Source organism: Fusarium phalaenopsidis (genome assembly GCF_050370095.1).
Source record: "Fusarium phalaenopsidis strain FUZ10S chromosome Unknown contig_32278, whole genome shotgun sequence".
Lineage (NCBI taxonomy): Eukaryota > Fungi > Ascomycota > Sordariomycetes > Hypocreales > Nectriaceae > Fusarium > Fusarium phalaenopsidis.
In genome coordinates this window covers 732,355-758,978 of record NW_028145417.1, presented here as the reverse complement: position 1 = coordinate 758,978, position 26,624 = coordinate 732,355, and the positions used below count along the sequence as shown (strand labels likewise).

The 26,624-nt window shown below is 54.4% G+C and overlaps 7 protein-coding genes across 7 annotated transcripts; 3 read left to right on the top strand and 4 right to left on the bottom strand.

The window, feature by feature from the left end:
- Window positions 1-6,041: 6,041 nt before the first annotated feature.
- On the bottom strand, window positions 6,042-8,322 carry LRP88_00851 (magnesium transporter NIPA-domain-containing protein; the record flags this gene model as incomplete). Its single annotated transcript, XM_083237555.1, has 3 exons — window positions 6,042-6,170; window positions 6,223-7,382; window positions 7,440-8,322. 3 exons carry the CDS (start codon window positions 8,320-8,322, stop codon window positions 6,042-6,044), a joined length of 2,172 nt encoding a protein of 723 aa, XP_083106060.1.
- Window positions 8,323-9,398: 1,076 nt separating this feature from the next.
- Window positions 9,399-10,334, top strand: LRP88_00850 (uncharacterized protein; the record flags this gene model as incomplete). Its single annotated transcript, XM_083237554.1, has 1 exon — window positions 9,399-10,334. The coding sequence occupies one exon, from the start codon at window positions 9,399-9,401 to the stop codon at window positions 10,332-10,334; it is 936 nt and encodes a 311-aa protein (XP_083106059.1).
- A 237-nt stretch (window positions 10,335-10,571) lies between these two features.
- On the bottom strand, window positions 10,572-12,737 carry LRP88_00849 (mRNA-binding ribosome biosynthesis protein NOP4; the record flags this gene model as incomplete). The annotated part of the gene is made up of 1 exon (XM_083237553.1): window positions 10,572-12,737. One exon carries the CDS (start codon window positions 12,735-12,737, stop codon window positions 10,572-10,574), a length of 2,166 nt encoding a protein of 721 aa, XP_083106058.1.
- A 314-nt stretch (window positions 12,738-13,051) lies between these two features.
- On the top strand, window positions 13,052-16,174 carry LRP88_00848 (condensin subunit YCG1; the record flags this gene model as incomplete). The annotated part of the gene is made up of 2 exons (XM_083237552.1): window positions 13,052-15,710; window positions 15,762-16,174. The coding sequence occupies 2 exons, from the start codon at window positions 13,052-13,054 to the stop codon at window positions 16,172-16,174; spliced, it is 3,072 nt and encodes a 1,023-aa protein (XP_083106057.1).
- A 3,460-nt stretch (window positions 16,175-19,634) lies between these two features.
- Window positions 19,635-20,098, bottom strand: LRP88_00847 (DUF2423 domain-containing protein; the record flags this gene model as incomplete). The annotated part of the gene is made up of 3 exons (XM_083237551.1): window positions 19,635-19,774; window positions 19,825-19,881; window positions 19,936-20,098. 3 exons carry the CDS (start codon window positions 20,096-20,098, stop codon window positions 19,635-19,637), a joined length of 360 nt encoding a protein of 119 aa, XP_083106056.1.
- A 727-nt stretch (window positions 20,099-20,825) lies between these two features.
- LRP88_00846 (PINIT domain-containing protein) lies at window positions 20,826-22,837 on the top strand (the record flags this gene model as incomplete). The annotated part of the gene is made up of 6 exons (XM_083237550.1): window positions 20,826-21,021; window positions 21,165-21,476; window positions 21,545-21,852; window positions 21,930-22,035; window positions 22,087-22,312; window positions 22,369-22,837. The coding sequence occupies 6 exons, from the start codon at window positions 20,826-20,828 to the stop codon at window positions 22,835-22,837; spliced, it is 1,617 nt and encodes a 538-aa protein (XP_083106055.1).
- An 879-nt stretch (window positions 22,838-23,716) lies between these two features.
- On the bottom strand, window positions 23,717-26,110 carry LRP88_00845 (bifunctional aminoimidazole ribotide synthase/glycinamide ribotide synthase; the record flags this gene model as incomplete). The annotated part of the gene is made up of 1 exon (XM_083237549.1): window positions 23,717-26,110. The coding sequence occupies one exon, from the start codon at window positions 26,108-26,110 to the stop codon at window positions 23,717-23,719; it is 2,394 nt and encodes a 797-aa protein (XP_083106054.1).
- Between the last annotated feature and the right edge of the window lie 514 nt (window positions 26,111-26,624).

The window sequence follows — 26,624 nt, the reverse complement described above, 5'->3', positions numbered from 1 at the left end:
GATCCAGGGCCTCAGTGTGTGCTTCCCAGCACCAAGTGCCAGTTCCCTGTTTAGCTCTGTTCTTAGTCAGTCGTCTGGCTGGGAACCGGCTCCGTTGAGCAATGCAGGAACGAAGCCGTAGCAACTCCACCCGGCAAGGGTGACGAGGATAAATCCACAGAGTACGTATACCATTATGCCCGCGCGGGTTTGCTGACGTCGTAGCCTCGTACAGTGCACAGGCTGGACACTATTGGACCTTGCACAAGCCGAGCCAGGATAGGAACACTCTGAGAGCTTAGCAACTGGACCCTGCAGGCACGGGCACAAGGAGGACGAAACTGAGGAGTCAATCAGCAGACAGCGTGGGATCTCATGAAGGGTCAAGGTTACCAGCCGAGAGACACTGACGCGGGAGCAGCAGAGCTCAGCACCTTGGAAGGAGAGACACAGGGCCGGTCAATGGGACCAGAAGAGAGGGGATCGGTGTATGGACAAGGATGTTCCCAGCCAGCACTCCCCGCCGCTGCATGCCCACCCGTAGAGTCGGAGCCTTTTCCCTCGCGCTGGGCCTTGGGACGCTGCTCGGTTCGTGCTTCCCCCAGCCGTGCCTTGTTCAGTGGTGTCCTCTGGCTAAGGTATGCTGTGCCGCCGCTGTGCCCCCCAAGAGCATTTGGTCCGGAGGAATCCTTATGACAGCTGCGTAGTCAGGCACCTTCCTTCTGTTTTCAGAGCTCATTGAGCCAGACCAAGCTCAAATGCAACGCACTGGATAACGCGCTAGTCGAGGTCCCTGTTTGCGGGTCTTGGGAAGAAACGCGTTGCGAGCTTTGGAGTCGCTAAACCAGCTGTGGTTCGTTTTAGTGTCGGGGAGGGCGACGATGAGACAAACTGCGACCGAGCCTGAGCAGGGGGGCCACATTTGCAGATTGCTTCATCTGTTCTCCTGGTTCAAGGGGACGAGGCGATTGCCCAACTGTGTTACCCAAACAATGACGCCTCAACTGTATTATTTGCCCGTAGCGCCGATTTTGAGGATCATGGCGGTTTTGGGTGAGATCCAGCTGAGAGCATGGCTAAAACACAGCTATCGTGGATCAGGCCAGAGACGTGGGATCTGCTCGACAAATGGGCTCTTCTGGTACGAATCTGGCGCACTTGGCGCATCTTGCTACATCGTGGAGTAGACAGCTGATGCGCAAGCTGCATCAAACTGGATGCAGCGCTCAGGCTTCAGTCACTCCCCGGTTGAGCTGCTTCTTCGACCCAAATCGATGAGAGGGCGAGCAAGCAAACCATGACCATGGCGAAGTTACCATGTCTCTCTTCCATGTGCTAGACTCGGGCCTTTGTCGAAGTAGGCCTCAATGGAGTAAGGTGCTGTCCCGTTAAGAAGAACGATGGAACGTCCAATGTCTCTCCCTTTGCAGGGCGGGCGGCCAAGGGGATGAGAGCTCTCCAGCTAGGCTTCTTCGACCCCACGAGAGAAACAAGCCAGAAGGCTAGAGAAACACGACTCTTGGGCTAGTCTGCTTCTTGTGCAGCGGCCCAGCGCACAGACGGCACGGCAGCCGACTTGGGCGTTGTGCTGCGCTCTCGTGCACAACACAAAAGAGAACAACAAAAACAACAACAGTCGCTCAGACACTCTTGAACGTGACGACCCGCTGCGCTGGGAACGGGGCCAGGTGCTAAAATGTGGGACGACGCGCGACTCGTGGAGGTTGCAAGGTGCGAGCCCCCAAACTCAGTACCTATATGTTTGCTTAGTACTGGAGGTAAGTAAGTATAGTAAGGTAGTAAAGAGAGGGATCGACTCGTGGATGAGGCGGAGGAAAAGCCGGATGGGCCAAGCTGAGGCAAAGGCCCGATGCCGATGACCATCGAAACAGACGCGATGCATCTCTTCTAGGATCCCGCCGTGACCCTGTTGGTTCTACGGTTGCATGCAAGTTACTGTGCCAGTCTGGGAGGGTCGGCGACAGAGGAAAACAAGGGCCCTGGAGCCAGTGTGCGAAGCAACTAACTGTACGGATTTCAAGGACCAGGGCTCAAGACTGAGGTCGGCGGTCAGGGGTAAGAAGCCCTGTTCGAAGGGAGCTCAAGACATCGAGAACATGTCTACTACATACCTATGAACACATCAGCGGGAGTTTGCAGAGTCCTTGTCTGCAGCGAAAAAAGAGCTCCTGCTCCAGGGATCCACGGCCCCTGTCCCAATCTCCACCACACGCTGCACCATTTGTCGGAACTAGCACATAGTGGGCGACGGGATGTTTCCCGCGACTGGGCCAAACCTGCAGGAGCTGCTTCTAGAGGGTGATGACCTAGGACGCTAGGCCTGGAGTTGAGTCGTTCGGAGGCTGCTGAGCCGGATACCAGGCGTCGAGACAGACGCCAGAAGCTGTGATGGAACCTTCGATTTGGAACGTCGTTGTGACGCTGTCGAATGCGACGACCCGCGATAGGCGCTCGAAATTAACTTGAGCTGGGCTTAATCTTGATTCGAGAGTGGATGCTTGTCTAGAGTTGAAGCTGGAGCAGCTAGGAAAGTAAGTGTTCAGGTCCGTATTGTAGCTACATTCGAAGTCGGCAGGAGCCACAGTTGAGATCAAGCCCGCTCTTTCCTCATTGCCGTGCCTTTGCTTTTTTTTTTTTTTTCATCCCCGGTCCACAGGATCGGACCCGGGACTGATAAGAGGTACTTGAGCCAAGCTTGAGAATGCACCTAATTGGCTTGCCTGTACGGTACAGTATAACTCATGCGAAGTCTTCATCATCATCCATTCAAATATTCTGGATGATTCCGATGTCAGCACGCATAGCAGACCCATATCACACATCCACAGGACTGCATTCAAGCATCAGCCGTCAGCAACTAACCATTGGCCCTCAACACAATACGAGGATTGATTCTCCATCACCACGCACGCGTGTTTATGCGCAGAGCGGAATAGATGACGAAGTGGTCCCCGGCTCCGTAGACATATTCTACGTGCGAGTTGGGTGTTCGATACACGGCACACTGTGCCCAGGTTGTTGTAAACCCCCCCAAAAGGGTGTTCAGAACCCGCCGTTCTGGGGCACTCGTTCCTCTAGCTCCCGCCCCATTGGAATGGATGGATTCAAACGGCTAACTGCCGCCGAAGTGACGAGGGACAGCTCGTACAAAGTACAACATAAGTAACTAGTTCAACCTGGGTTCTCATAGAACATCCATCATATACATCCCAGTCTTGGCCAATTACCGCATACTTTAGCCGGTGGCTGACGTTTTCATGCACGGGAAGATATGTCGCAATAAGAACTTTCAGCAAGGGCATTTCCAGTTACTTGCCTAACACGGTAGGTCCCAACAACATATCCATGTGTCTAGGCTGTCAACTTATCTGATGGCTGTCCGGGTTGCCTTAGTCTTCGGTGAAGGGCCTGGTAGACAGACTTAGGGTGTGGGAGCAATTTGGACTTGCAACGCAGGGGACGATCAAGAAGGAAGTGATGAGAAGGATAAAGGCAACGAAAGGGAAGGTGATGGGACCGCTAACAGGGTCTGTCACCTTGGGAGGGCGGAAGGAGCATATTCCCAGATGTCTAGTGAACGGGAAGGAACCTTTCCCCCTCCTCCTTCAGGCAAAGGTCAGCTTCCAATTATCCCAGCAAACTTGAACTTTTCGGCCTCCTACATGCTCGTTGCATGCGAGCAACCGACCAACATCTGCTCGGGCCCGACTTCTCCCTCGCGATACGTGACAACAACCATGGATGCTCGATCACAAGAACCAATCGGCCTCGTACAGCCGAGATGCGCACCATGCTCGGTCCAACCCCCTGCGTGCCTGCTTGAGCGCGCTCTTTGCGGCAATTGTCACCACAGTCATCGTCCCCCACAGGAACCTTTCCAATGCTGCGGATCCTTTCCCCTCCAACGGTTGACGACAGGCTCAGGTGCAGCCGCAGGCACAAACACGGGGGGACAAGCTGCGGCTGGCAACTCTACTTAACCGCATATCCGAATCCCCCCCCTCAACACGGGCAAGCAATGCGCCCATGTACGACGTTGAAATTCATGCAGCCCCCAGCACCGGGCTAGAGGACGAGTCGGTGTGACGGTCTCGCTTTGCCTTGCGTTTGAGTCCTCGGCCCTTGCAGCCATCCTCCTGCAGAAACTATGCTTTGACACTATTCCCAAGAGGTCTGTGCCATCTTCTTGACAGACAGCACCAGCAGATGATGGCCACAGACCTGTCGTCATGTGGGACAACGAAGGCCTCGAGACAGGAGCAGCCATGGCAGTTCCATCACCAGACCTAGGTACTCCGTACGCCTACCTATCCTTGACCCCAGCCCCTACCGATCTCTCAAGCATCTCGCGTCTACCGCGGGACGATACCCCGTCCCTCACATCACGCCAACAACCCGGCCAGGTCATGATGATCTTTATCGAGACCAGCATTGCCTCGTCGGGTGTTCAGCCTCTCGTGGCTGCACATGCCGCAAGTGCGCTCATGTCAGTCTGCACCACCGCCCTCGGTTCTCCCCTCCCACCCTTCCATCCCTCCCGCCGCTAACGAGGCCTGTCAGTTCACCGAGGCTTAGCGCCGGGGAACATGTTCGGCCTTCCGCCCGTGGCGTGTGGCTCGCTTCATGCGTTCTTGATCAAAATGTCCAAATGCTGCAGGGTAGGCGAGCTTCATGGACTGCCCGGCAAAAGCTGCTTGTGCAAAGGCTTCCGTCATCTCGGTGGCTTCTTGCTGCCCTGTGGGGACAGAGTGTTCGTATCTAACGAAACTGTTTGTTTCCAGTCTAGCACAAACCTTCTTTCTCAGCGAATGGACCAGACTTGTATATCACAACTGCCTACGTTACATGGCAGCAGAGCTACCCAACTGCTGGTAAATGAGCAACCGTCACTCCGGTACTGCCCTGCTGGCCATGTCACTGTCCCCGTATTTTGCACAACTAATATGGGAATAATTTCAAGCCAGCAATGGATTGTCATCGACCGTCGAACTCTATTCATCCAGATGCCCAACAGTCAAATTCAGGCACGGCCGGATGATTCCGTCTAGTCCATTATTGTCGCATTTTTAGGTTCGGAGACCGACGAGAACTAGACTGCCAGTTCACAACCAGGGAAGCTGATCCTAACTCAATTGAGTCGACTCGCGCAACGATTCCCCTGCGACGCCAAATGAGCGAGAAAGGGGCCGTTTCCCTTTTTGTTCCAGGGACCTTGTTTGACGTCTGACTTCCGCAGCTGGCGTCTCTCCAACGTACGCTCACTCATAGCCAAGGGCTCAAGAACCTTGGGTGCCAAACTTGCAGGCAAACTCTTCGAGAGAGCCGCATTTGTCCAACCATCACGAGTGATGCTAGCTAGACGACGTAGGCCAAGCGCATCTACAAGCCCACAGCACACACCTCGTCTATCGACAGTGACTCGCAAACCTGGCTGTCCCTAGAGCATGTGACTGCCTTGTGTTTGATACACAAAACATCCTCCTGCAAGTCCCGTCACCCAGGATAGGAAGAGGCCTTCTAAAACGCTAGGCGTTGTAGCACGATGCGACACCAGGCACAAGGCTTGCGAACCCGATGCGACGGAAAATTGCCTAACCTGGCCAATTACGGCACTTCTTTCTTCCTCGTCGTCGCGATCGACAGAGACCATGGACGGTTCCGTTTCAGGATTGAACGTTTCCCTTGGCTGTGACCGAGGAAGTGGTATACACGTATGTATCATTATTCAAGATTAAGAAGACCAGGACAGACTGAAGCCGCCCTGATGATCACTATGAGGCTACGCAATCCTTGGGTGCCATCCAGAGGTTTCACGCCAAGAGAACCTGGCCACCATCCTAAAAACAGCAGTTCAAAAGTCCAAAGCATGCCAAACCAGGCAAAAGGCTCCAGGTTCATCTCCCCTGCCCGCTCTAACAATCTACCGAACCCAAACGCCGACGCTAGAAGCCCGGGTAATAAAATGACTCCGGCGCCGGCCAGAAACAAGATATGATATGCATGCTAACGAATGCCGAGTCGCGAGAAGATGAAGATGATAATTAGAAGTAGTTGGTGTTGTTATACGTCGTGGGCCCCTTCTCGTCGATCGCCAAACTGCCCGTCGTGGTCGCGGCGTGGGGCGGTCGTTGCAGTCGGCCCATCCTCGATGTCGCCAGCAAAGTAGCCGTCTTTGCGCTTCTTCCTCCTGACGCCAAAAAAGTCGCCCAGGGTGTCACTGACACTGCGCGACCGCCGGCGCACCTGATCATCGTCGCCTGCGGGTCCCTCAGCCTCGTCCAGGGCACTGGCGAGGTTGTCCTCCGAGTCCGGGACCACCGCGTGCGCCGGCAGGGTACTTGCGCGGGGGTTGCCCGCGTCGTTGCTGTCCCCAGCCGCTTCGTTCTCCTCGTTGAAGAATAGGCCGGCGCGGATAGTGGAGCGTATGCGCCGCATCGAGGACTGGCGCACGCGGGGGTCGTCCGAGGCACGCAGGAAGGCGTCCTTTACGACGGCCGTGACCGTCGACGAGAGAGGGGACGGCGAGATAAAGGTCCTGGAGCGACTGTGTGTGCCGCTGCCACCGGGCTTGGTCGGGCTTGCGCCGGGACGTGGAGGAAGCACCCCGTCGGGATCTCTCAACGGGGTTGTTGGATGTGATACAGAGGCTGTTAAACCAGCAGTGCCAGACGCCCCCAGAACTGAATCCGTTGAAAATGCCCTTTTACCTCTTCCCGGGGGCGTGGATGGGCCCCCCACGTCGTTCCAGGGGAAGCCGGAAACTGGAGCCTCCTGACGTGGGGATTGCTGCAAAGCGCTTGAATCCATGATCTTAACAGACGGTACGTTGCCATCATGTTGTGGCGTGACAGCTGCTATCAGTGCCCTCTGTGCCTCAGGGTAGCTGAGGGGCGATAGATAACTAGACCGACGCGATTGCGACTTTGGGGTTGGGAAATCTTGGTTATCATGGATTGGTGAAGCTGGGTTGGCGTCTTGACTGGCAAGCCCGATCGTCTCCTCAACGCCTTCGGCATCAGACAGAACCTCGTCGTCATCGTCGTGGCTCTGCTCACGACCACTAGTGATGAGAAAGACACCGAAGAAGGTGAGTAGGCAGCCGCCGACAAACTTGGCCGCCTGCTCAGCCGTGGTTCGCTCGAAGTCGCGGTAGAGGACGGCGCTGCCTACGATAACGCACAGGGTGAACATGACAAACTGTATGGGTATGACCTGCGTTGAGTCGAAGCGTTGTAGGGCTTTGTTGACATAGCGAATCTGCATGACGGCGGTGGCGAGAAGGATCAAGATGAGCACGTACGTGACGGGAGTGGTGAATGCGCGCCAGAGGGTGGAAGACAGCATCGACGAGACGCCCTTGGTTGCAAGAGCAGTGTAACCGCCTATCTCTCAGTCAGTATTGAAGTTCTGTGCTCACAACAGAACATGATGTCACATACCAAAAAGACCGACAAGCCCAAGGTCGATGAGGATGGTGCGCCTCCCATACCTAGGGCTTGCCCACATGAGGACGATAATAAGAAATATGGTCACGGCCAAGTAAATCTCAAATGGCAATGCCGTGATGGCGTCCAATACGTCATGGGGATTCAGCTTGGTCTCCTCTTGCTTCGCACTCAGAACAACAGTGACAACACCGGCGACGGCAATAACAACGCCCCAGAAGTCCCGCTGACGAAATCTCTCATGGAACATGGCGGGAGCGATGATGCAGTTTGATATCAACGCGACGACACCGAGCGGGGAGACGATGGACGCGGGAGCAAAGCCATATGCGAGAAAGTTGCCCATCTCACCAAGTGTGATCAAGACTTGGCCTAGCCACCAGTAGGGTGACTTGAGATATGTCGACGCGGCCTTATCCTGGTTGTTTGATTCACTATCAGTGCTGATGGACTCTTCAGAATGAAAAGATCCTGTCAAAGGATCAGTCTCGCGGGCCTCGTCGATAAGATTCTCTTGCTCCGCAGAGACGCCAGAGGCTCCGTGACCGTTCTGATATCCATTCGCATGGCTGTCCCCTCCAATGGCACCGTAAGATGTGCCATGATCGCCATTCTGTGCATGCTTCAGGGCCTCTCTTGCTCTTCTGCGGTTTCTACTCCGTTGTCTGTGAAGCTTGATGTGGGCGTATCGCTGGACATTGAGGGCGAGGGCGATGAGGATGTTGCCCACGATGGCGGTGATTATGCCAATGAGAGATGACCATTCCTGTAGGTTATCGCCAACATCGCCGGGGTCGGATGTGTCGTTGGAAGTGGCTCGCGGCCACTGGTCGACCACGAGCGAGGGCCATGGCGGCTCGACAATGGCCGGCGGCATCGTCGGGCGCCCGGGGGAGGAGGAGAGGAGATGGAGGAGAAGAGAGCGACGCCGTTGAAGTTGCGGCAGTGGAAAGAAAGAAGGAGGTCAGAGCAAGACGCGGAAGAGTCGGAGGATCGGAGTTCAGGTCGCCGGAGACGGAGAACGAGACAGCCGAGCGTGTGCGGATGGGCGTAATTGGCGTCGTTGTGGTGGAATCGGTAGTATCATGGGGGCAGCGAGTGACCTCTAGAGAGCTGCGTCGCACACAACATGGCCAGCCACCAGCAGCCAGCGGAGGAGAGGAGTCTGAGCGCCAGACGGGAGAGATAGAGATAGAGATAGGCAGAAAGACGGCGTCTCAGAGATGAGCTGCCGTCGTGAGCGAGATCAAGATGAGTGCCTTGGAGTCGTAGACGTGGAGAAGCAACGGGCTGTAACAATACCCGTCCATTCTCCGTTCAGTAATTTTTGGCGGTTGCCACGGGCTTGGCGGGCCCCATATGGATGCTGTCATTTCGCATTTGCTGCCAGAAACCCGAGGCATGCGAATGGAAGCACTCCACCTTGCTCAAGAACCACGCGGTACGTACCGTTATCGTGGCGTCCTCTCTGTGGCGTGAGAGGCTTGAGAGAGGGTCCAAGCCTTTCCAAGGGTCCTGGGCGAGCCTGGGCAGGCGCAAGCCACCAGTCGCTGCTGCCCGTTTCTCTCCTCACCCAAGTTCACCCCACCGGACTTTTCCGTTTCCCGGTCCTTCCGTCATGATAGCCCCACAGCCGAAGGATGAGCTCAGTCTCGGGTCGCGTCGTCATACGCAGTTCATTTCACACCCAATTTCTAGAACCATCACGAACCGCTTCGACTCTAGCGCCAACAACAGCTATCTTAACCCACGTGCCCTTTCGTTATGGGTCGTGAAAACAACGACTCACATTCCAACCTTTTTGGCCGCCTCGTCAAAAGCGATAGCGAAAGTGACAGCTCTAAACGGTCGGACTTTGGCTTCAACGGCTCATTCTCAGCATCAGCCTCAACCTCAGCTTCGACTGGAGATTCATCTCAGCACCAAGACTCGACCCCGACAACGAAATACACAATGTTTGGCCCATTCGAGATTGAGTTTAGCTGGCCTAATGAGCGGAGCATGGCCTCTGTAGCCCTCTCCTCTTACTCTCCTCTCGCCCTCCGCGACATGCCACAACCTCGACCCAGTGATGCTCCCTCAAACCTGGATGCTTCCATCTTTACATTTGAAGACGCATTTGAAGATTTGCTTGCCGTATCACAGGGTCAACCACTACCCGATATCACCACTCGATATGAGCAGCGAAAGCTCCTTCGATCCATGTTCCCGACCGGCGAGCCTGCGTGGTTCTGGATGCGTAGGCTGAGATCTCAGGGTCTTTTGGAGGATACAGGACCTAGTCAATGGATGAAGTCGGCGAACCAAAATTGGGAACAATTTCACCGTGAGTTGGACCGAAGGGCTGCCAATGTCTGGCGGGCAGCCATGGGCGAAGAAGAGCGGCAAGACCGCCTTGATGATCTCCCCCGCCGTGAGCAAAAGGACGAAGATGAAGGCTTCCATGGTCACAACCCTCTTCTCGAAGACTCTGAGCAACACAGACAACGTCGACGTGAGCCCGATAACTTTGATGAATTCTTCTCATCGGTCCAGTCATCCTTCTCTGACGCTCAATCCACATGGGATTCGTTTGTCAAGGCTATAACTGAGGGCCATCCTTCTTCCTTCGACAGGAAACCCCTGTCCGATAAGCCAGCAGATGATGAGAAGCGGGTGGTGACCAAGGATGAATATGTTGATCGATTTGGCTACCTTCACAGCAAGACCACGGTCAAGACTCTGGACGAGGAAGGAAACGAGATTGGTAGTGAAACCCACTATACCGTCCGGCCCGCTGAGGAGGATGAAAAGAACGCGGAGTCTAATGAGCAGGCCAAGGACGGCGAAGGATCTGGTATCAAGGCTGAGGGTCGTGTTGAGACCAAGACGGGCTGGTTTTGGAAATAAGAGTCAAGGAGAGTTTCTAGGTCTTTCTGAAATCTTGACTCAACGATGTATGATTTGAATGACATGGGAAAATGTATTTGTATGGCGGGAAAAAGGGAAACAAAGCATTTCGCACTCAAATAGTTTTGGATAGTCTCTAATCAGAGTGACCTATTAAGATCTCACTTACACACATTTGAGCAAACACTACCCTTGTACAACGCCAAAATCAACATTTTAGGTATCAAATGCCAGCACTTATTTCTTGCCTCGGATCTGGGCCTTCTTCTTCCGCATGAGCCTCTTCCGCGCAATCAACTTTTGCTTCATATCCTCCTTAGCATTGGGCTTGCCGCTGTCCTCCTCCGCCGCATCGGCCTCGGCTGGCTTGCCGCCCTTTCGCCCACGTGGCTTGCCCTTGTCCCTGGAGAATCGAGCATTCTCCTTAGGTGCAGACTCGGTCTTTGTAGGCTTGGATTGGTCTGGCTGCATCTGCTTAGACTTCTCCTCGTTGGCCCGTCGTCGCTGCACGACCTGAGCGTTCTCGATGGCGAATTCCACAACGAGCCTCTGCTTCTTGCCGGCGTCATTCTCAAGCTGGAGACCGTTGAGGTACCGAAGACCCATCAGTGCCCAGTGATGCGAGTGGTACTCGATGAAACCGTAGCCACGGCTCTTGCCGCCCTCCTTCTCTTGTAGCTTCTGTCCCTGGGCACTCTCAAAGACAACCTTTGCCTGACGGACGATACCCTTGCCCTTGGCCTTGCGCTGCTGCTCCTTCTCCTTAGCGTCCTTGCCGTCACGAGCATTCTCCTCCTTAGACAGGGGCTGCCGGCGACCAGCCTTAACGTCCTTGGCGAACTCGACGACGGCCTTTCGCGCAAGCTCCTTGAGCTCCTTGGAGCCAATGTTGCGTGGAATGTTACGCAGGGCCAGACGTGTCAGACTGATGTGCAGACTGGGGTTGCCCTGAACGAGCTTCTTGCGCTGGGCAGCGCTGGCCTGACGCATCCGGATCTCGGGCTCTGTGAGGAGGTTGAAGATGGACGAGTTCCTGTCGATGTTGCCCTCGGTGAGGAGGAAGAGTCGGCGCTTGTCCTTCTGGTTACGCTTGGCGAGAGCACTGTCGGCAAGAGTGCTCGCCTCCTCCTTGTTGACGGCCTGCGCGACCTGGAGAAGACGACCATCGAGGGTGTACTTGCCATCAGGATCGGCGCTCTCGTCCTGGAGGATCGAGTTCTTGTTCGCCGTGATGGCCTTTGTGGGACGGGGGGCCCCCTTGATGCAGTTCTTTGCGTCCTCGACGTCAAAGAAGCACACGAAGCCGGTTCCGGCGGGCTTCTCGGTGACCTTGTCCATAACGACACGGGCGTACCGGACCTTGCCAAAGTGGCCGAAGAAGCTCTTGAGTTGCTCGTCGGTGGTGGTGAATGGTAGGTTGCGGATGAAGAGGGTGGAGGTGTTGTCCGTTATCCTCTTGGGAGCCTTCTCGCTATCGTCTTCCTCCTCCACATCGTCCTCCTCATCCTCGTCTTCGTCTTCTTCCGAATCTTCCTCCTCGAGGTTCTCCATATGGTTCTTGAAGAAGTTTTCCAAGTCGGCGTTCAATTGATCATCTCGGTTTTCGGTCTTGGCACCTCGGTCTTCATCCTCATCAGCGCTCTCCGCCTCATCTTCGTCATCCTCTTCATCCTTCTCCTCCTCCTCCTTGTCGTCGCTCTCCTCCTCTGCTGGTTGTTGTTGCGCCCAGGTTTCCTTGTCAACAGCCCAATCGACGGCAAGGGTTCTTCCGTCAATTTCCTTGCCATTGATAGCCTCCAGAGCCTTCTCGGCATTCTTCTTTCCCCTGATAGTGACGAATCCGAAACCCTTGAGCTTGCCCTTGGATTGTGGAAGATCAGCAAACTTGATCTTGCCAAAACTTCGGAAAAGGTTGCTAAGCTGTTCTGAAGTCTTGATGCTCCAGGGCAGATTGCGAATAATTAGCTTGGGGGGCTTCTGGAGCTCCTCCTTGCGGGCCTTGTTTGCAGAAACTTCGCCGTTTGCCGCATTTCGGTGTCGCGGCTCAGCAATATCGATTCGGAGTCTTCGACCGTCCCACTCCTGGTTGTTGAGTGTCTTCTTGGCCTCTGTAGCATCGTCGGCGTCGGCGAAAGTAACGAAACCGTAGCCTCGGGACTCCTTCGTCTTTTGATCGACAACCACAATGGCATGCTTGACCGGATAATGCTGGGAGAAGAAGTCGGTCAAGGTCTCGCTGGTGGCATTGGGAGGCAGTGAGCGAACAAAGAGCGAACGTCGCTCCTCGACTCGCGCTCTCTTGGACGATTGCACGGCGCCATTGTCGCGGTCTTCGAAAGAAGCAGGATCGAGATCCTCAGCTTCGGCGTGGGGGCGCTTTCTATCGTTCTTCGATTTGCCCATTTTGCTGCCCGATTTACAAAAAAAGACAAAGAAAGAGATCGAGGTGTGACGCTTTGCAACGACAGGATCGCAAGCGCTACCTCAGAAAAAATAATGGTAGTTGACCGATAAGGAATATTTTTTGGCATCCTGCTCTTATCGCACGTGATGGCGGGGAAGTGCCTGACGCTAAACCATATCTGGAAGATTGTTTACGCGCGGAGTGGTTCAACAACACACCGCGACAAGGGGAAACCAATGCACAACTTCTAACAATTACATACGGTCTTTTCACGTTACTGCTACATATTAATGGGCTAACAGTCATTAACATCATGCCCGCACGAACTTCAGCCCGGTCGACGCGAACGTCGGCTGCGAGATCCTCGGTCGCATCTTCAGCACCTGAGGTTGTCGATACTCCAGACAACGCTCTTCGAACCAAGATATGCGCAGTCTTTCGCGATGCGCAGCGAACTACAGCCACCCACCGCAAGCTGGTTGTGAATCTGCGAAAGATTCAGGAGCCATGCTGCTACGAACCCGAAAACCCGAATGCCTCACAATTCAACGACTTCGACGAGGATGCCTTCAATCGCGAGTTCATTAGATGTGTCACCAAGATTATGCCCATCAAGAAGTCCGAGAGCGTTGGAGAACGGTCGATCCGATTTGTCGGCCTCTTTCTGCGCCACGCAAGCGAGAAGGATAATGAACTCATGGGGGATGTCGAGGATGAGGCGAGCGTAATGCCCGAGACTCCGAGCACACGGCTTATCTCTCAGCTCCTAGAAGCCATCCTTCCGCTCATGACCGCCAAGGACAAGGTTGTTCGATACCGATCGACTCAACTTGTCTCGCACATCATCAACTCGCTCGATGCCATCGATGACGACCTCTTCCAGAAGCTCCGCCATGGCCTGCTGAAGAGGATTCGCGACAAGGAGGCCATGGTCCGCTCTCAAGCGGTGTTGGGTCTTGGTCGACTTGCAGGGAATCAGGCCGAGGGTTGCACCAACTCTGATGACAGTGAGGATGGCGATACAGGCCTACTTGAGAAGCTACTCGAGGTTCTTCAGAATGATCCAAATGCCGATGTGCGAAGATCTCTCCTCGTCAACCTCCCTATTCTCCCCGAGACTCTGTCCTTGCTTCTTGAGCGAGCACGAGACCAAGATGCAGCAACTCGAAGGGCTGTTTATTCCCGACTGTTGCCCGCACTAGGCGATTTCCGCCACCTTTCAGTTAAGATGCGAGAGAAGCTCCTCCGATGGGGTATTCGAGATAGAGATGAAAACGTCCGAAAAGCTGCGGGCAGACTGTTCCGTGAGCGATGGATTGAGGACTGCGCAGGCGTGCAGCCTCGTGAAGATGGTGCCCCTGCAGAGCCATCACCTCCGAGCTTTGAGGGCCTTCAGGAGCTCTTGGAGCGAATTGACGTGGTCAACACGGGAGTTGAGAACGGAGTGGCTCTGGAGGCTATGAAGGGCTTCTGGGAGGGCCGACCGGATTATCGCGAGACGGTTGAGTTAGACGACAACTTCTGGGAGACCCTTTCTGCCGAGTCTGTTTTCATGGCGAGGAGCTTCAACGAATTTTGCCGTAAAGAAGGCGATGGCAAGTACTTTGCCCTCCTGGAGGAGAAGCTTCCCGAGGTGACAAAGCTTGCCTTCTACTTGGAACGATATCTGCACGTCCTTGTTGAAGCCGTTAAGAGGGTGGCTGAGGGCGATGAAGATGAGGACGAGGAGGAAGAAGACACGGTGGAACAGGAGTTCATCGTTGAACAGCTACTCCAAATCGCTCTGACTCTCGACTACTCTGATGAAGTTGGTCGACGGAAGATGTTTACCCTTCTCCGACAAGCCATCTCAATTCCTGAGCTGCCAGATGAAGTCACCAAGCTTGCTGTGGAGGCACTGCAAGGGATCTGCGCCCCTGATGCTGCCGGAGAGCGAGAGTTTATCAGTATTGTCCTCGAGTCCGTGGCGGACGTTCACGACACCATCGTCGATGACCCGCCAGCTGAGGAGCCCGAGGACAGCTTCCACTCAGCTCGGTCCGAGGTCAGCAGCCGCCCAAGCACGCCAACTAAGAGTAGCAGGCGAGGCCATACTCCCGAGATGAGCGAGGAGGAAGCGCACGACAAGGCCGTCAAGGAGATCATTGTCAACATGAAGTGCCTTCACATTGTCCAATGCATGCTCACGCATGTGTCCATCAACCTTCAGGACAACACAGACCTGGTGTCGATGTTGAACAACCTGGTTGTCCCAGCCGTCCGCAGCCACGAAGCGCCTGTTCGAGAGAGAGGCTTGGTTTGTCTCGGCCTCTGCGCTCTTCTCGATCGCTCAGTTGCGGAGGAGAACCTGACTCTGTTTATGCACTTCTTCAGCAAGGGCCACACCGCTCTTCAGATTACGGCGCTGCACATCTTGACTGATATCCTCAACGTTCACGGCGCAGATCTGCTATCCTCTACCCCTAGCCTGCTGAAGGTCTACATCAAGGCTGTCAAGGGCGGGGCCAAGTCGCCAGAAGTCCAAGCAGCTGCTACTGTTGCTGTCTCGAAGCTTCTGCTGGGACGCGTTGTCAGCGACGAGGAGGCCTGCCAGGATCTGCTCAAGTCGCTGGTGGTTGCTTACTTTGACCCCTCATCAGCATCAAACCAGACAGTTCGGCAGGCCCTGAACTACTTCCTCCCCGTGTTCTGCTTCTCACGGGCTGAGAACCAGGATCTCATGCGAACTATTGCACTTGATGCCATCCACGCCCTCTTCAACGTCCGCGAAGGCTTGGAGGATGACGACGTGGATGTCGAGGAGGATATGGTTAGCATGACCACCATCGGAGCCTGTTTGGTGGATTGGACGGATCCCAGAAAGTGCTACAGCCCTACGGACTTGTTGGATACCGAGAAGAAGGTTGTGAATGGCGATGTGCATCTGGAGTTTGCCATGGATATTCTGGAGAAGCTGCAAGGCAACATTGCCAGTAAGTTGACAAGCCATATAATAACAAGGAACAGTACTAACTCCTTTACAGAAGAAGAGAAGAAGCTCCTCGCTACACTTCTTGGAAAGCTTCACGTGTCCCCTGGTTCAACCGAGGAGAAGTTGCGCGAGGCATATACCGAGGTCAGCGCCGCCGTCGAAGATAGCCTGCTGTCTGATGCCACCAGCCGCAACGCCCTCTACAAGATCCACGTCAGTCTGGGCAAGATTGTCAACGCCCTTGACGATCAGCAGCAACAGCCTGCCTATAGGCGCTCTAGTCGTAGCACGTCAGTGACTCTGGGCCGACAAACACCCGAGGAGGAGAAGTCGGTGGTTTCGGAGCCACGTATCAAGGAGGAAGAGGAAGAGAGCGATGATACCATTGTGCCCAAGGAGGAGAGGGAGTCATTAGTGGAAGACCTCTTGTCAGACGGCGACGATGTCGAAATGACGGACGTCTGAGACTCAAGATGTAATGAAGTAATGACTGGACCTTTGGATGATTTGGCATTGTCACGAGTGGGTTACGGGACGGCTTGAATGGGTAGAGGGATATTGAGTTTTGGCGATGGGGGGTTGATACATCTATTTACGCGTGTTTCTTGATTGCACTAATTGTCAACAATGTGACGATATTCTCATGACAAGTGTAGATTTGAGTCTTGGACTATGTCCAAACTGTGGGCTTATATCCTACTGTCTATCCGCGCGAGCCGTGCCAAAACAATTGGCCTCCAAAGGCAATGTTGATCAAAAGGTGCTGTCCAAGACTCCAAGCCATGCAGTAAAGGTACTTGGGCGAGAACACAGTCCAGATGAAAAGATGTGTTCTAAGCGCCGTGCAAGCAGCCATGACAAACGCGACGCTGACGGCAACGAAGAGGGTTTGAAGGGAGATGTACTGCACAAAGGCATCACGACGGCCTTCGTGGTACTTGCGAAGCAGCAAGAGGTTCGCGGCCGAGGACCAAAACAGGGGGCCGGCCCAGTTGCTCACAAAGGTGAGGACGCCGACGGCCACGATGTTGAAGCCGCTGATGCCGTTGTAGGCGCTCGACAGGTCGACCGATGAGATGGCGTTAGAGCCGCCAAAGGCGAAGAAGGTGGCGTACTGGAGGAGGATGGTTGTCGTGGCGATCTCGGGGACCGACAAGTCGACGGCCTGGAGGGAGTGGAAGAGGATGTCGGAGAGGAGGAATAGGGGGATGTTTGTAGCGCGAGACTGGGTCATGCCCAGGAGGGTGAGGAGATGGTGGAAGAGATGAGCTGGAGGTTTCGTTAGATTGCCATGGATGAAGTCGTTGATAGAAAAGGGGTGTTACCTGATTGCAGCTGACCATTACGACCACCAGTAAAGGAGCGATATGTTCCATACGCCGAGAAGATGGCCAGGATTATAAAAACAGTCCTCGCCCTCCAGACCAGAGGCTGCCCCTGAAACAGCTCATTAAGGCTCCTCGCGAACCCAACAACAAGCTCCGGCGCGTCCTCGCTGGTAAAGTCGAGCTTGAAGCTAAAGGCGCTCATCAGGAGGACTGAAGTGAGGGCGGTGCTGGCCATGGATGGCAGGCTCTTGAGGCGGGCGAGCATGCGGAACGAGAGGATCATGTACGAGAAGATGAGGAGAGACCAGAGGAGCTGGGGGTGGGTGACGATGAAGCTCTTGACGATGTCGGGGCTTCCGGCGAACTTTTGGCCTGTCTGGTTCCAGGCCCTGGTTATCCGAAGTGCGGCAAGGGAGATGAATAGCCAGCCAATGTCTTCAAGGCTGTTGAGTCTATTACTCGGTTAGCATGAGATCAGGGGGGTGTTCAGTGTTGCGGAAGCTTGCCTTCGAATGTGCCGAACCCCCAGAAGAAGCAGCCAGATGGAGCTAGTCCAGTACCAGAAATGCTGTTCCTCCTCAACGTAGCTGCTCGCGAACATCATGGCCCCATACGACAGCGTGAGAAGAGCATAAGGGAGTAGAGGTCCTTGCCGATGAGCCCCAATCTTGAAGACCACCAAGCCGCTTGCAATAGCAGAAACCGCAGCGATTGCTTGACCAATGTACAGCTTGGGCATCTCATAGTTGGAGGCCATGCTGCTCATCAACTCCTGAGCACGGCGAAGCCATTCCGACATGGCGTCGAGCCACTCCTGGTCCATCTTGTTACCAGCAGCGAGAACATGAGCCTCCTTGTTGATCTTCCGCCACTGACAAGCAAGTTCATTTATCTCAGTCTTCTCTAAAGCACATGGGTCAGAGCTGCTCTCTGCATCAAAGAGCTCAGCCCCAAAGGCGGCAGTGACAATGTTGAGAATCTGTCGAGCATTGCGAACCAAGATCTGAATCTTGTCACTCGTCTTGGGCCAGAAGGGGAGAAAGTCAGGGATAAAAGCCCCGAGGTTGTTCTTGGACACGGGGAAGCCCAGGAGAGCGGCAATGGTTGGCGCTATGTCAGACTGCTCGACCATGGAGTAGTAGTCAAACTCATCCTTGGGCTGGGCCGGCGCGGGGAGCTTGGAGGAGATGGTCTTAAGCTTGGGGGACATGAAGACCAAGGCGGGTGATGTCTCGCCCGGCGAGGAAGCGCCATGGTTTCCAGCGTCGTTCATACCGTGGTCACCGCAGAGGACGAGGAGAGTCGAGTCTAGGTGAGGCTTGGACTGCATGGCCTCAAAAAGGGTCTGGACGATGCCGTCCATCTCGCGTTGCTTGGGAACCATGTTGGAGCTTTTCGGCGTTAATATAAGAGATTAATCATTCAAAGAAGGATAATTACCTCCTGGGCCCTGCCTTGTGGCCAATATGGTCCAAGCCAAGGTAGTGGAGGACCATGAGGCCCCAGTCATTGTTCTCCAGCTCACCAGCAATGTTCCTGGTGACATTGTTGTCCACCTCGGTGAAGTCCTTGTATAAAAAGGTTAATCACACTATCATGAGTGATCTGAATGATAGACAAACCGCGACAAAGAAGCTAGAGGTTCCATCCTCGCGGTCAAAGGTGTTTGGAAACAGCTTCAGCCAGGTGTCATCGCCGTACATGAGGGCCTTGCCCATCTCTCTGGCCTTGATCTGAGCGACCCAGGTATCCTGAGAAGCAAGAGTTGACGAAGTGTCGGCCTCGTCAAAGTTCAAGATGAGATCAACAAAGGAAGGGATAGAACCAGTGGTCATGGACTTGATCCTAGGCATGGTAACTGTGGGTGATCTGGCATTGGCTGTGAAGGGCATTGCGCTGCCATCTCGAATAAGACTAATAGCGCATAAGTAATGGAATATCTAAGAGAAAGATTTGATTGTACCTTTGGACATATTGAAAACCCGACACATCCGAGTATACAAAGTCGCTGCACAGAGTCAACCCAGTTCCCATGAGGGATGCTTTCGTAGACATATCCCTACCTCCTCAAGGCATCAACAACCATGAAAATAAGACGATTAAAGGGCGCATCGGGCGGCGACCCAATGTCTAGAGGCTCAAACTCGGCCAGTCCAGGCAGAAAGGGCTTGTATGGGAAGAAGCCCATCGCGAAGACGAGGATCGAGACAGGGATTAGAAGATTGGCCGCAACGAGCAGCAGGCTGCGCAATAGCGAGCCATTACTTGAGGACACCATTACGAGGGTGAATTATCAGTAAAAGGAGTGACTAAGGACACATGAAAAAGATGGACATGTAGACAGAAATATGGTCAAAATGTAAAGGAAGAAGTGAACGTGTCGTGTTGGAGCGCGAGATGTGCCCATGTTGGTTCAGCCTCACCAAGATGAACCAAAAAGGTAGGGGGCCAGGGGTGAGCCATGATTGGCTGAGAAGAAATTATTGGAGAGCTGCGCCACACGAGGCTGAGATTTCGGGTATCACAGATTCAGATTCAGATTTGCTGCTTTAAACGACGACGATGGAAGAAAACATGTGACAATAACGGTTGGTCCCTTAGGAGCTTCTCTTCTTCTTTCCCTTTGACCGGCTGGCGTAAGAGGCAAAGACAATCTTGGACTTTTTCTGCTTTCGCTTGTCGCCTCGCTTCTTCTCAATACGGCCGCTTGAAGGCTTACCAGAGTCGACGTCCATTGCTGAAGGACAAGTTAGCACCTACAAAAGTAGATTCTGGACGTATACTCACTTGTCACCTCCTCCTGAGCATCCTCCTTTTCATTAGACTCCTCGTTGTCCTCATCAACTAGAAGGCGAGTTAATACCACGTCTCATGGGTTTCCAAGGCCTGAACACTCACCACTCATCTTGACATCTGAGGACTCGGGCTTTGGCTGCTGGGCCAGCTCAAGCAGCTTTGCGGAGAGGCGCTCAGCTCGCGCCGATTCGGCCGGGCCAAACACATTGGCCACGAGGCGCCGGTTGTTGGCCTTTCGGGTGCTTGATCGTGAACTCTTTGCCATGTTGTCGACGTGAATTAGTTGCTTGTTGAACAAGGTGAAGAGGAAGAGAGCGAAGATGAAGATATCGTTATCGTAGATTGGCGATAAGACAGAAAAAAAAAACTATGATCTGTGGCGGATGTGGCTTAGTTTCAACTCAGGGACTCAGGGACTCAACGCGAGCCCAGAATTAACTTAGCCCCCCAGTATCTGCCAGTCTCCACCGCCTACCATTCCAAGACACGGTCGCGCCGAGGATTCCTAGGCGAGCATGACATCAAACGAGAGAGAACGACGACCCTCTGGAGATCGCGCGCGGTGGTAGAGGAGATAGACTGAACAAGTATCGCCGTCGCTGAACAGACGAAAAGAATAGCGCTGCGGCGTTTGTTCTGCTCCTCTTCTGCCCGTTTGGCGCGCCCGTGTTTGCATTTCCCTTTTCCATCGCTGTGGCGCAGTTTTCTCTCCTTCCTCGCAACCTGCCCACCCGCTGCCACTGCAACTCTTCACTCACTGCTACTAGGTACTGCTAGAGTAGGGGCCTCTTTCCTTCCGACAGGCTGCATCGGCATCGGCCTCCATGCGCACTTGCCTTGGATGCGGCTGCGCGACCACCACCCGACAACGTCTTTTCTCCTTCTCCTTCTCGCGACCGCCTAAAGGCTCCATGGCTGCACCTCCCTCCTACAACCTCGAGCCTCCTTCCTGAATCACTCACTGTCTTATCATATCCCCATCGGCATCCATAATGGCGTCCTCAGGCCTGGGGTCAGCCATGAACCCCGTCTTGTCAACACAAGCTGCTGCGGTCTCGCGGAACGAGGCCAACGCGCTTGTGCGGCAGGTGAATCGCCTTCTGAATCGACAGCTCTCGTCAGTCTGCCAGGTCAACGGCGTTAAGAGCACTGGCATTAAGGCGGAACTGCAGAAACGCATCGCCAATCGTAAGTCATCCCATTCACGCGGCCAGCCGGCCATCACTGTCACCCACTTCAACATGCATACCTTCCCGCTCCCCCTCCTGTCCTTTACCTTACACATTCATTTCGCATCCGAGAAAACTGGCTGACCATGTTGGTACCCATAGTCATCCAGGAAGCCGTCGACGCCAACGATCCTGTGCGCTTCCAACAGATCCGTCAGAGCGTGCACAACACTATAGCGAATGCGCCCGCCGGAACCTCGCCCGCCCGAGCCACTATCTCGCATGCACACACTCATGGTCACTCGCAGCCGTACTCTATGCAGAGTATGTCGTTCTCTAGCAGTGCGCCCGGTTTATCCAACGGTCGTCGGTCTAGCGCCGGCTTCGGCGGGTCGCAAACAATGGCACTCAGCTTCAAGTCGAGTCCGTTTTACAAGATCGAGGCGACCATTGGTGAAGTGCGAGCTTGCGATGGTATGTCATGCCCCCGCGCCGATGCTCTCATGAGTCAAGATCTTTGCGCGACTAACGCCCTTGTCCAGCCATGTCACAGCACCGTAACACGGTGTCTATCCCCATCAAGCTCAACGACCACCCCTCTCTGCAGAACTGCGTTGACGATACTTCGTACCGAGTCATGGTCTTTTGCGCTGGCGACTCCACGGGCATGCAGGATATTGCATTCCCTCACCAGTCTGAACTCAAGGTCAACGGTGGCGAGATCAAGGCAAACCTGCGCGGATTGAAGAACAAACCTGGCTCTACTAGACCGGTTGACATCACCAAGGCTCTGCGTCTTCGACCACACTATACTAACAATGTCGAATTCACATATGCGTTGACGAACAAGGTGAGTGGTCACCAAGACATGGTTTCTTGTTCATCTTGATGCATGCTTCGTTGCACATGAGAACTAACCCTCAGCAGAAATTCTACCTCGTGCTCAATCTCTGCCGGGTCACAACCGTAGACGAGCTTGTGACGCGTATCTCTACCGGCAGGAGGATACCAATCGACATGGTCAAAAAAGAGCGTAAGTATCAACCTGAAATCAACTAGGAGCAACACCTCTGACACTCTGTAGTCAACGCAAAGGCACAGGACCCTGACGTGGTAGCAACGTCTCAAGTCCTGTCCCTGAAGTGCCCGCTATCTTACATGCGACTGAGTCTTCCATGTCGCGGGCTAAGCTGCTCGCATATTCAGTGCTTTGACGCGACATCGTATCTGCAGCTCCAGGAGCAAGGCCCGCAATGGCAATGTCCAATCTGCTCTAAAGCGGCGCCCTTTGACCAACTAGCAGTTGACGAGTAGGTTCCGAAGCAGATGTTATGTATACTGTCAAGATTGCTAACAATGGTAACAGGTATGTCAAGGACATCCTCACAAGAACCTCGAAAAGCCTGGAGTCGGTTACCATCGAGCCTGACGGGGAATGGCACCTCAAGAACTCAGACGAGAGTCTGGGTCTGACCAACGGGAATTCGTCTTACCACGATGACTACGACGACGATGACGATGTCTTGATTTCAGAGGTCAACCCCATCGGTCATCGTCGCCTAGAGACTCCCAAGACCACTACGCCGAGTATCGGTACACCTGTCACTGCCGGTCGGGACGGGTCCTCTTCTGGACCTAGAGGAACATCCTCCATCAGTGGCAAGCGTCCGGTTGCCGCTATCATTGACCTGACGCTTTCGGATGACGATGACGAACCGGCTGTTCAACCGCCCCCCCCTAAGCGTCAAAACACGGCAACGAATGGCTACTATGGATCTAATAACCTGTCGAATAACTTGACATTGCCTCCTAATGGACCAAGTGGGTATCTGTAGGAAGACACCCAGCCTCCAAGGCAGAAAAAGTCCAGGTCGCGAAGACGCAAGACTTCGTAGATTTACAGCAGCAGAGAAACTTGAGGTGGTCTGGGATAGGTAATTACTTCCCGGGCTACATGGCATCGAAGGGAGTTGGTTGATAATATTTCCTTTTTTGCCTGTTCTGGTCTGGAGTTGGAGGAGACGAAAAATGATTCCCCTGTCGCCAAAGGATGAGGTGGCTTTTCTTTAACAGGCATGCATCTGTTATCATGTTCTTTTTTTTTTCAGTTCCGCGAGGCGAGGTGTAACGGAGTAAATGGGAACCGCCACGATTCTACGACGACTCCATATTCTTGGCGAGGTGGATTGGGAATCATGGGAATCGGTCTTGGGCATGGCAACGGCGAATAGAGAAAGAGGGATGAGGTAGCATGATCTCGTCCCATACATGATGAATATGGAGGACAGCCTTGGTTGTTGCATCAGATCAGATACGGCGAGCCTGAACGGTCCAGTTGTGAATCTTGAAACGGGTCTCATCTGTTTGACCAAGGAGTGGTTGAAGAAGTGTAATCACTGTTTGCCTTGCTATTGTGAAATGTGAGAGTGTAGACTCCTTTTCAGGGGGGAGAAAAACTACCACCAGTGTGAAAAGCCATCACGTATTCCCACTCCCCTAGAACACTTGGAATAATGAGCACCATATATCAGAAACACAAAACTCATATGCCATTCATGTAGGAGTAGGCGTGGCGAGATACCACTTCAGCCATGCCTTCTATCTATCTTTGATCCTATAGACAACCCCCTTTTTCATATCATTTCCCATCGTTAACCCATCCTTTATATCAATTGACTCCATAAATCCCATGCTTTTTTCTCTTTTCTTTCCTATTATGACTCCATCTCCTTGCGCTTGGTAGGCACCGCCGTCTCGGCACTCCACGAGTCGACGTTGTGGATGAGGCACGCCTCGCCCTGGTCACGGCGGGCAAGACGACCGATGCGGTAGACCTTCTCACCTCCGTCAACCAGAGCCTGGGCGACGGCATCAGCCTTGGCGGGGTCGACGGCGATGACCATGCCCACACCAGAGTTGAAGGTGCGGCACATCTCCAGGGGAGCAACGTTGCCGGCCTCGCGGAGCCACTTGAAGACGGGGTTGATCTCCCAGGAGCCGAACTCAATCTCGGCGGCGAGAGCCTCGGGGAGCATGCGGGGAACGTTCTCGACGAGACCGCCGCCGGTGATGTGGGCGAGACCCTTGATGTGAGGGAGAACGGGGAGGAGGGACTTTACGTAGATGCGGGTAGGGGTGAGGAGGGACTCGCCGACGGTGGTGGACTGGTCCCAGGGGGCAGTGTCGTGGTAGCTGAGGCCGGCGCGGGAGACGATGCGGCGGGCAAGGGAGAAGCCGTTGGAGTGGACACCCGCGGAGGCGAGACCGAGGAGGACATCGTCCTGGGCCATGGCGTCCTTCTTGGGCAGCTTGGTGTCAGGGGTGACGGTACCGACAGCGCAGCCAGCAGCGTCGTAGTCGTCCTTCTGGTACATGCCGGGCATCTCGGCAGTCTCGCCACCGACCAGAGCACAGCCAGCTTGACGGCAGCCGTCAGCAACACCCTCGACGAAAGCAGCGGCGGTAGGAAGGTCCAGCTTGCTGCAGCCGTAGTAGTCGAGGAACATGACAGGAGTAGCACCCTGAACGACAAGGTCGTTGACGTTCATGGCGACCAGATCGACACCGACGGTGTCGTGCTTCTTCATAGCCTGGGCAATCATGAGCTTGGTGCCGACGCCGTCAATGGCACCGACGATGATGGGAGCCTGAGGGTAGCCACACTTGGACAGGTCAACCTCGCCTCCGAAGCCGCCAATCTCAGCATCAGCACCGGGTCGCTTGGTGCTGGCAACAGCCTTCTTGATCTTCTCGACAAAGTCGTTTCCGGCCTGGATGTCAACACCAGCCTGGGCATAAGTCATAGAGGCCTGAGTGGTGGCGCGGAATGCCCGGTGGGCAATGTCCTTTCGGTAGAAAGCACCCTCGAACTCGATGACCTTGGCGTCAAGCGCAGCGTAGGCAGCATCAACAGCAGCCCGGAGGGAGTCGCCGACAGCGTTGATGGCGATAACACGGCCACCAGAAGTCTTCAGAACGTTGCCGTCGAGGGTGGTACCAGCATGGAAGATGGTAGCACCAGTAGGAGGGGCCTGAACTGACATAACCTTGCCCTTGGCGTAAGAGCCAGGGTAGCCGCCAGATGCCAGAACGACAGTGGCGCTGAACTTGTTGTCGATGGTCAGCTTGCAGTTGTCCAGGTAGCCATTGGCGCAAGCAAGCATGATCTCGGCCAAGTCGGTGTCGGCAGAGAGGAGAGGGAGAACGGTCTGAGTCTCAGGATCGCCAAAGCGAACATTGTACTCAAGAACCTTGGGTCCGTTGCTGGTGATCATGAGACCAGTGAAGAGAACACCGCGGAAGGGCTGCTGCTCCCGTCGCATACCGGAGATGGTGGGCTCAAGAATCTCACGGTCGATCTGCTCAGTGAGCTCCTTGGTAGCAATGTTGGTGGGAGCGTAGCAGCCCATGCCACCAGTGTTGGGGCCTTGGTCGCCATCAAAGATGCGCTTGTGGTCCTGAGCGAGGGGCAGAGATCGAATGGAATAGCCGTCGCAGAAAGTGAGGACACTGAGCTCATCACCGATGAGAAGCTCCTCAATAACAACCTCATCACCAGCGTCGCCAAACTCCTTGTCCACCATGATCTGCTTCAAGGCGGCCTTGGCCTCATCCTTGGTCTGGGGGATAATAACGCCCTTGCCAGCAGCAAGACCGGTGGCCTTGATGACGACGTCGTGGTTAATGCTGTCAAGGTAGGCAATGGCCTTGTTGTAGTCGGAAAAGTTCTCGTAAGCGGCAGTAGGGACGTTGTACTTCTTCATAAAGTCCTTGGAGTAGGTCTTGCTGCCCTCGAGGCGCGCAGCCTCCTTGGAGGGACCGAAGCAGGGGATACCAGCGTTTCGGAACCAACCCTCAACACCATCGACAAGAGGGGCCTCGGGGCCCGGGACAACCAGGTTGACTCCGTTCTCCTGGGAGAACTTGACAAGGCCGGCAAAGTCCTCAGCCTTGACGGAGTTGACGTTGGTCACCTTGGGGCAACCAGCAGTGCCTCCGTTGCCGGGGACAGCAAAGATCTGCTGGACTCGAGACGACTGGCTGAGCTTCCAGGCCAGGGCGTGCTCACGGCCACCATTGCCGATGAGGAGAATTCGGAGGTCCGCCATGTTCGATCGTTGTATGTGAGAGAAAAGATGCGAATGCGATTCCGATGGTCGGCGGTTGGTCGGTAATGGGTATCTCGGCCAAGATTGTCCTTTCAGATGATCCCGGACAGGTACCTTTCACCAAGTCCCCAGTAATTGAATGCTCTCAGGATGCAATTAGTCCGCCAATGATATGGGAACCAACCCCAGAAGGAGAGAATTTGGATCGCGAGTCTTTTGTAGCTGCTACCAAAACTTTTTTTTTTTTCTCTCTCTGAGTCCTGCCCCGCGCCGCTCTCGACCTTGAGCCCCGCGATTGCCAAGACTCCGATAACACCCCATCCATTTCTTATCAGCACGTGCAGGCGGCGCAAGCACGGGTGCCCCTGGCTGGACATCCCTCAGCTCGGAGAGTTGGAGCAGTACGTACTGTGAATGTAGCTTGGGGCCAGCAGACAGAGAACGCTCACCAATTCCCACTTCTCAACATCACGACTCTTCTCTGATCCCCGTATCACAAGGCGCGCCGAACAAT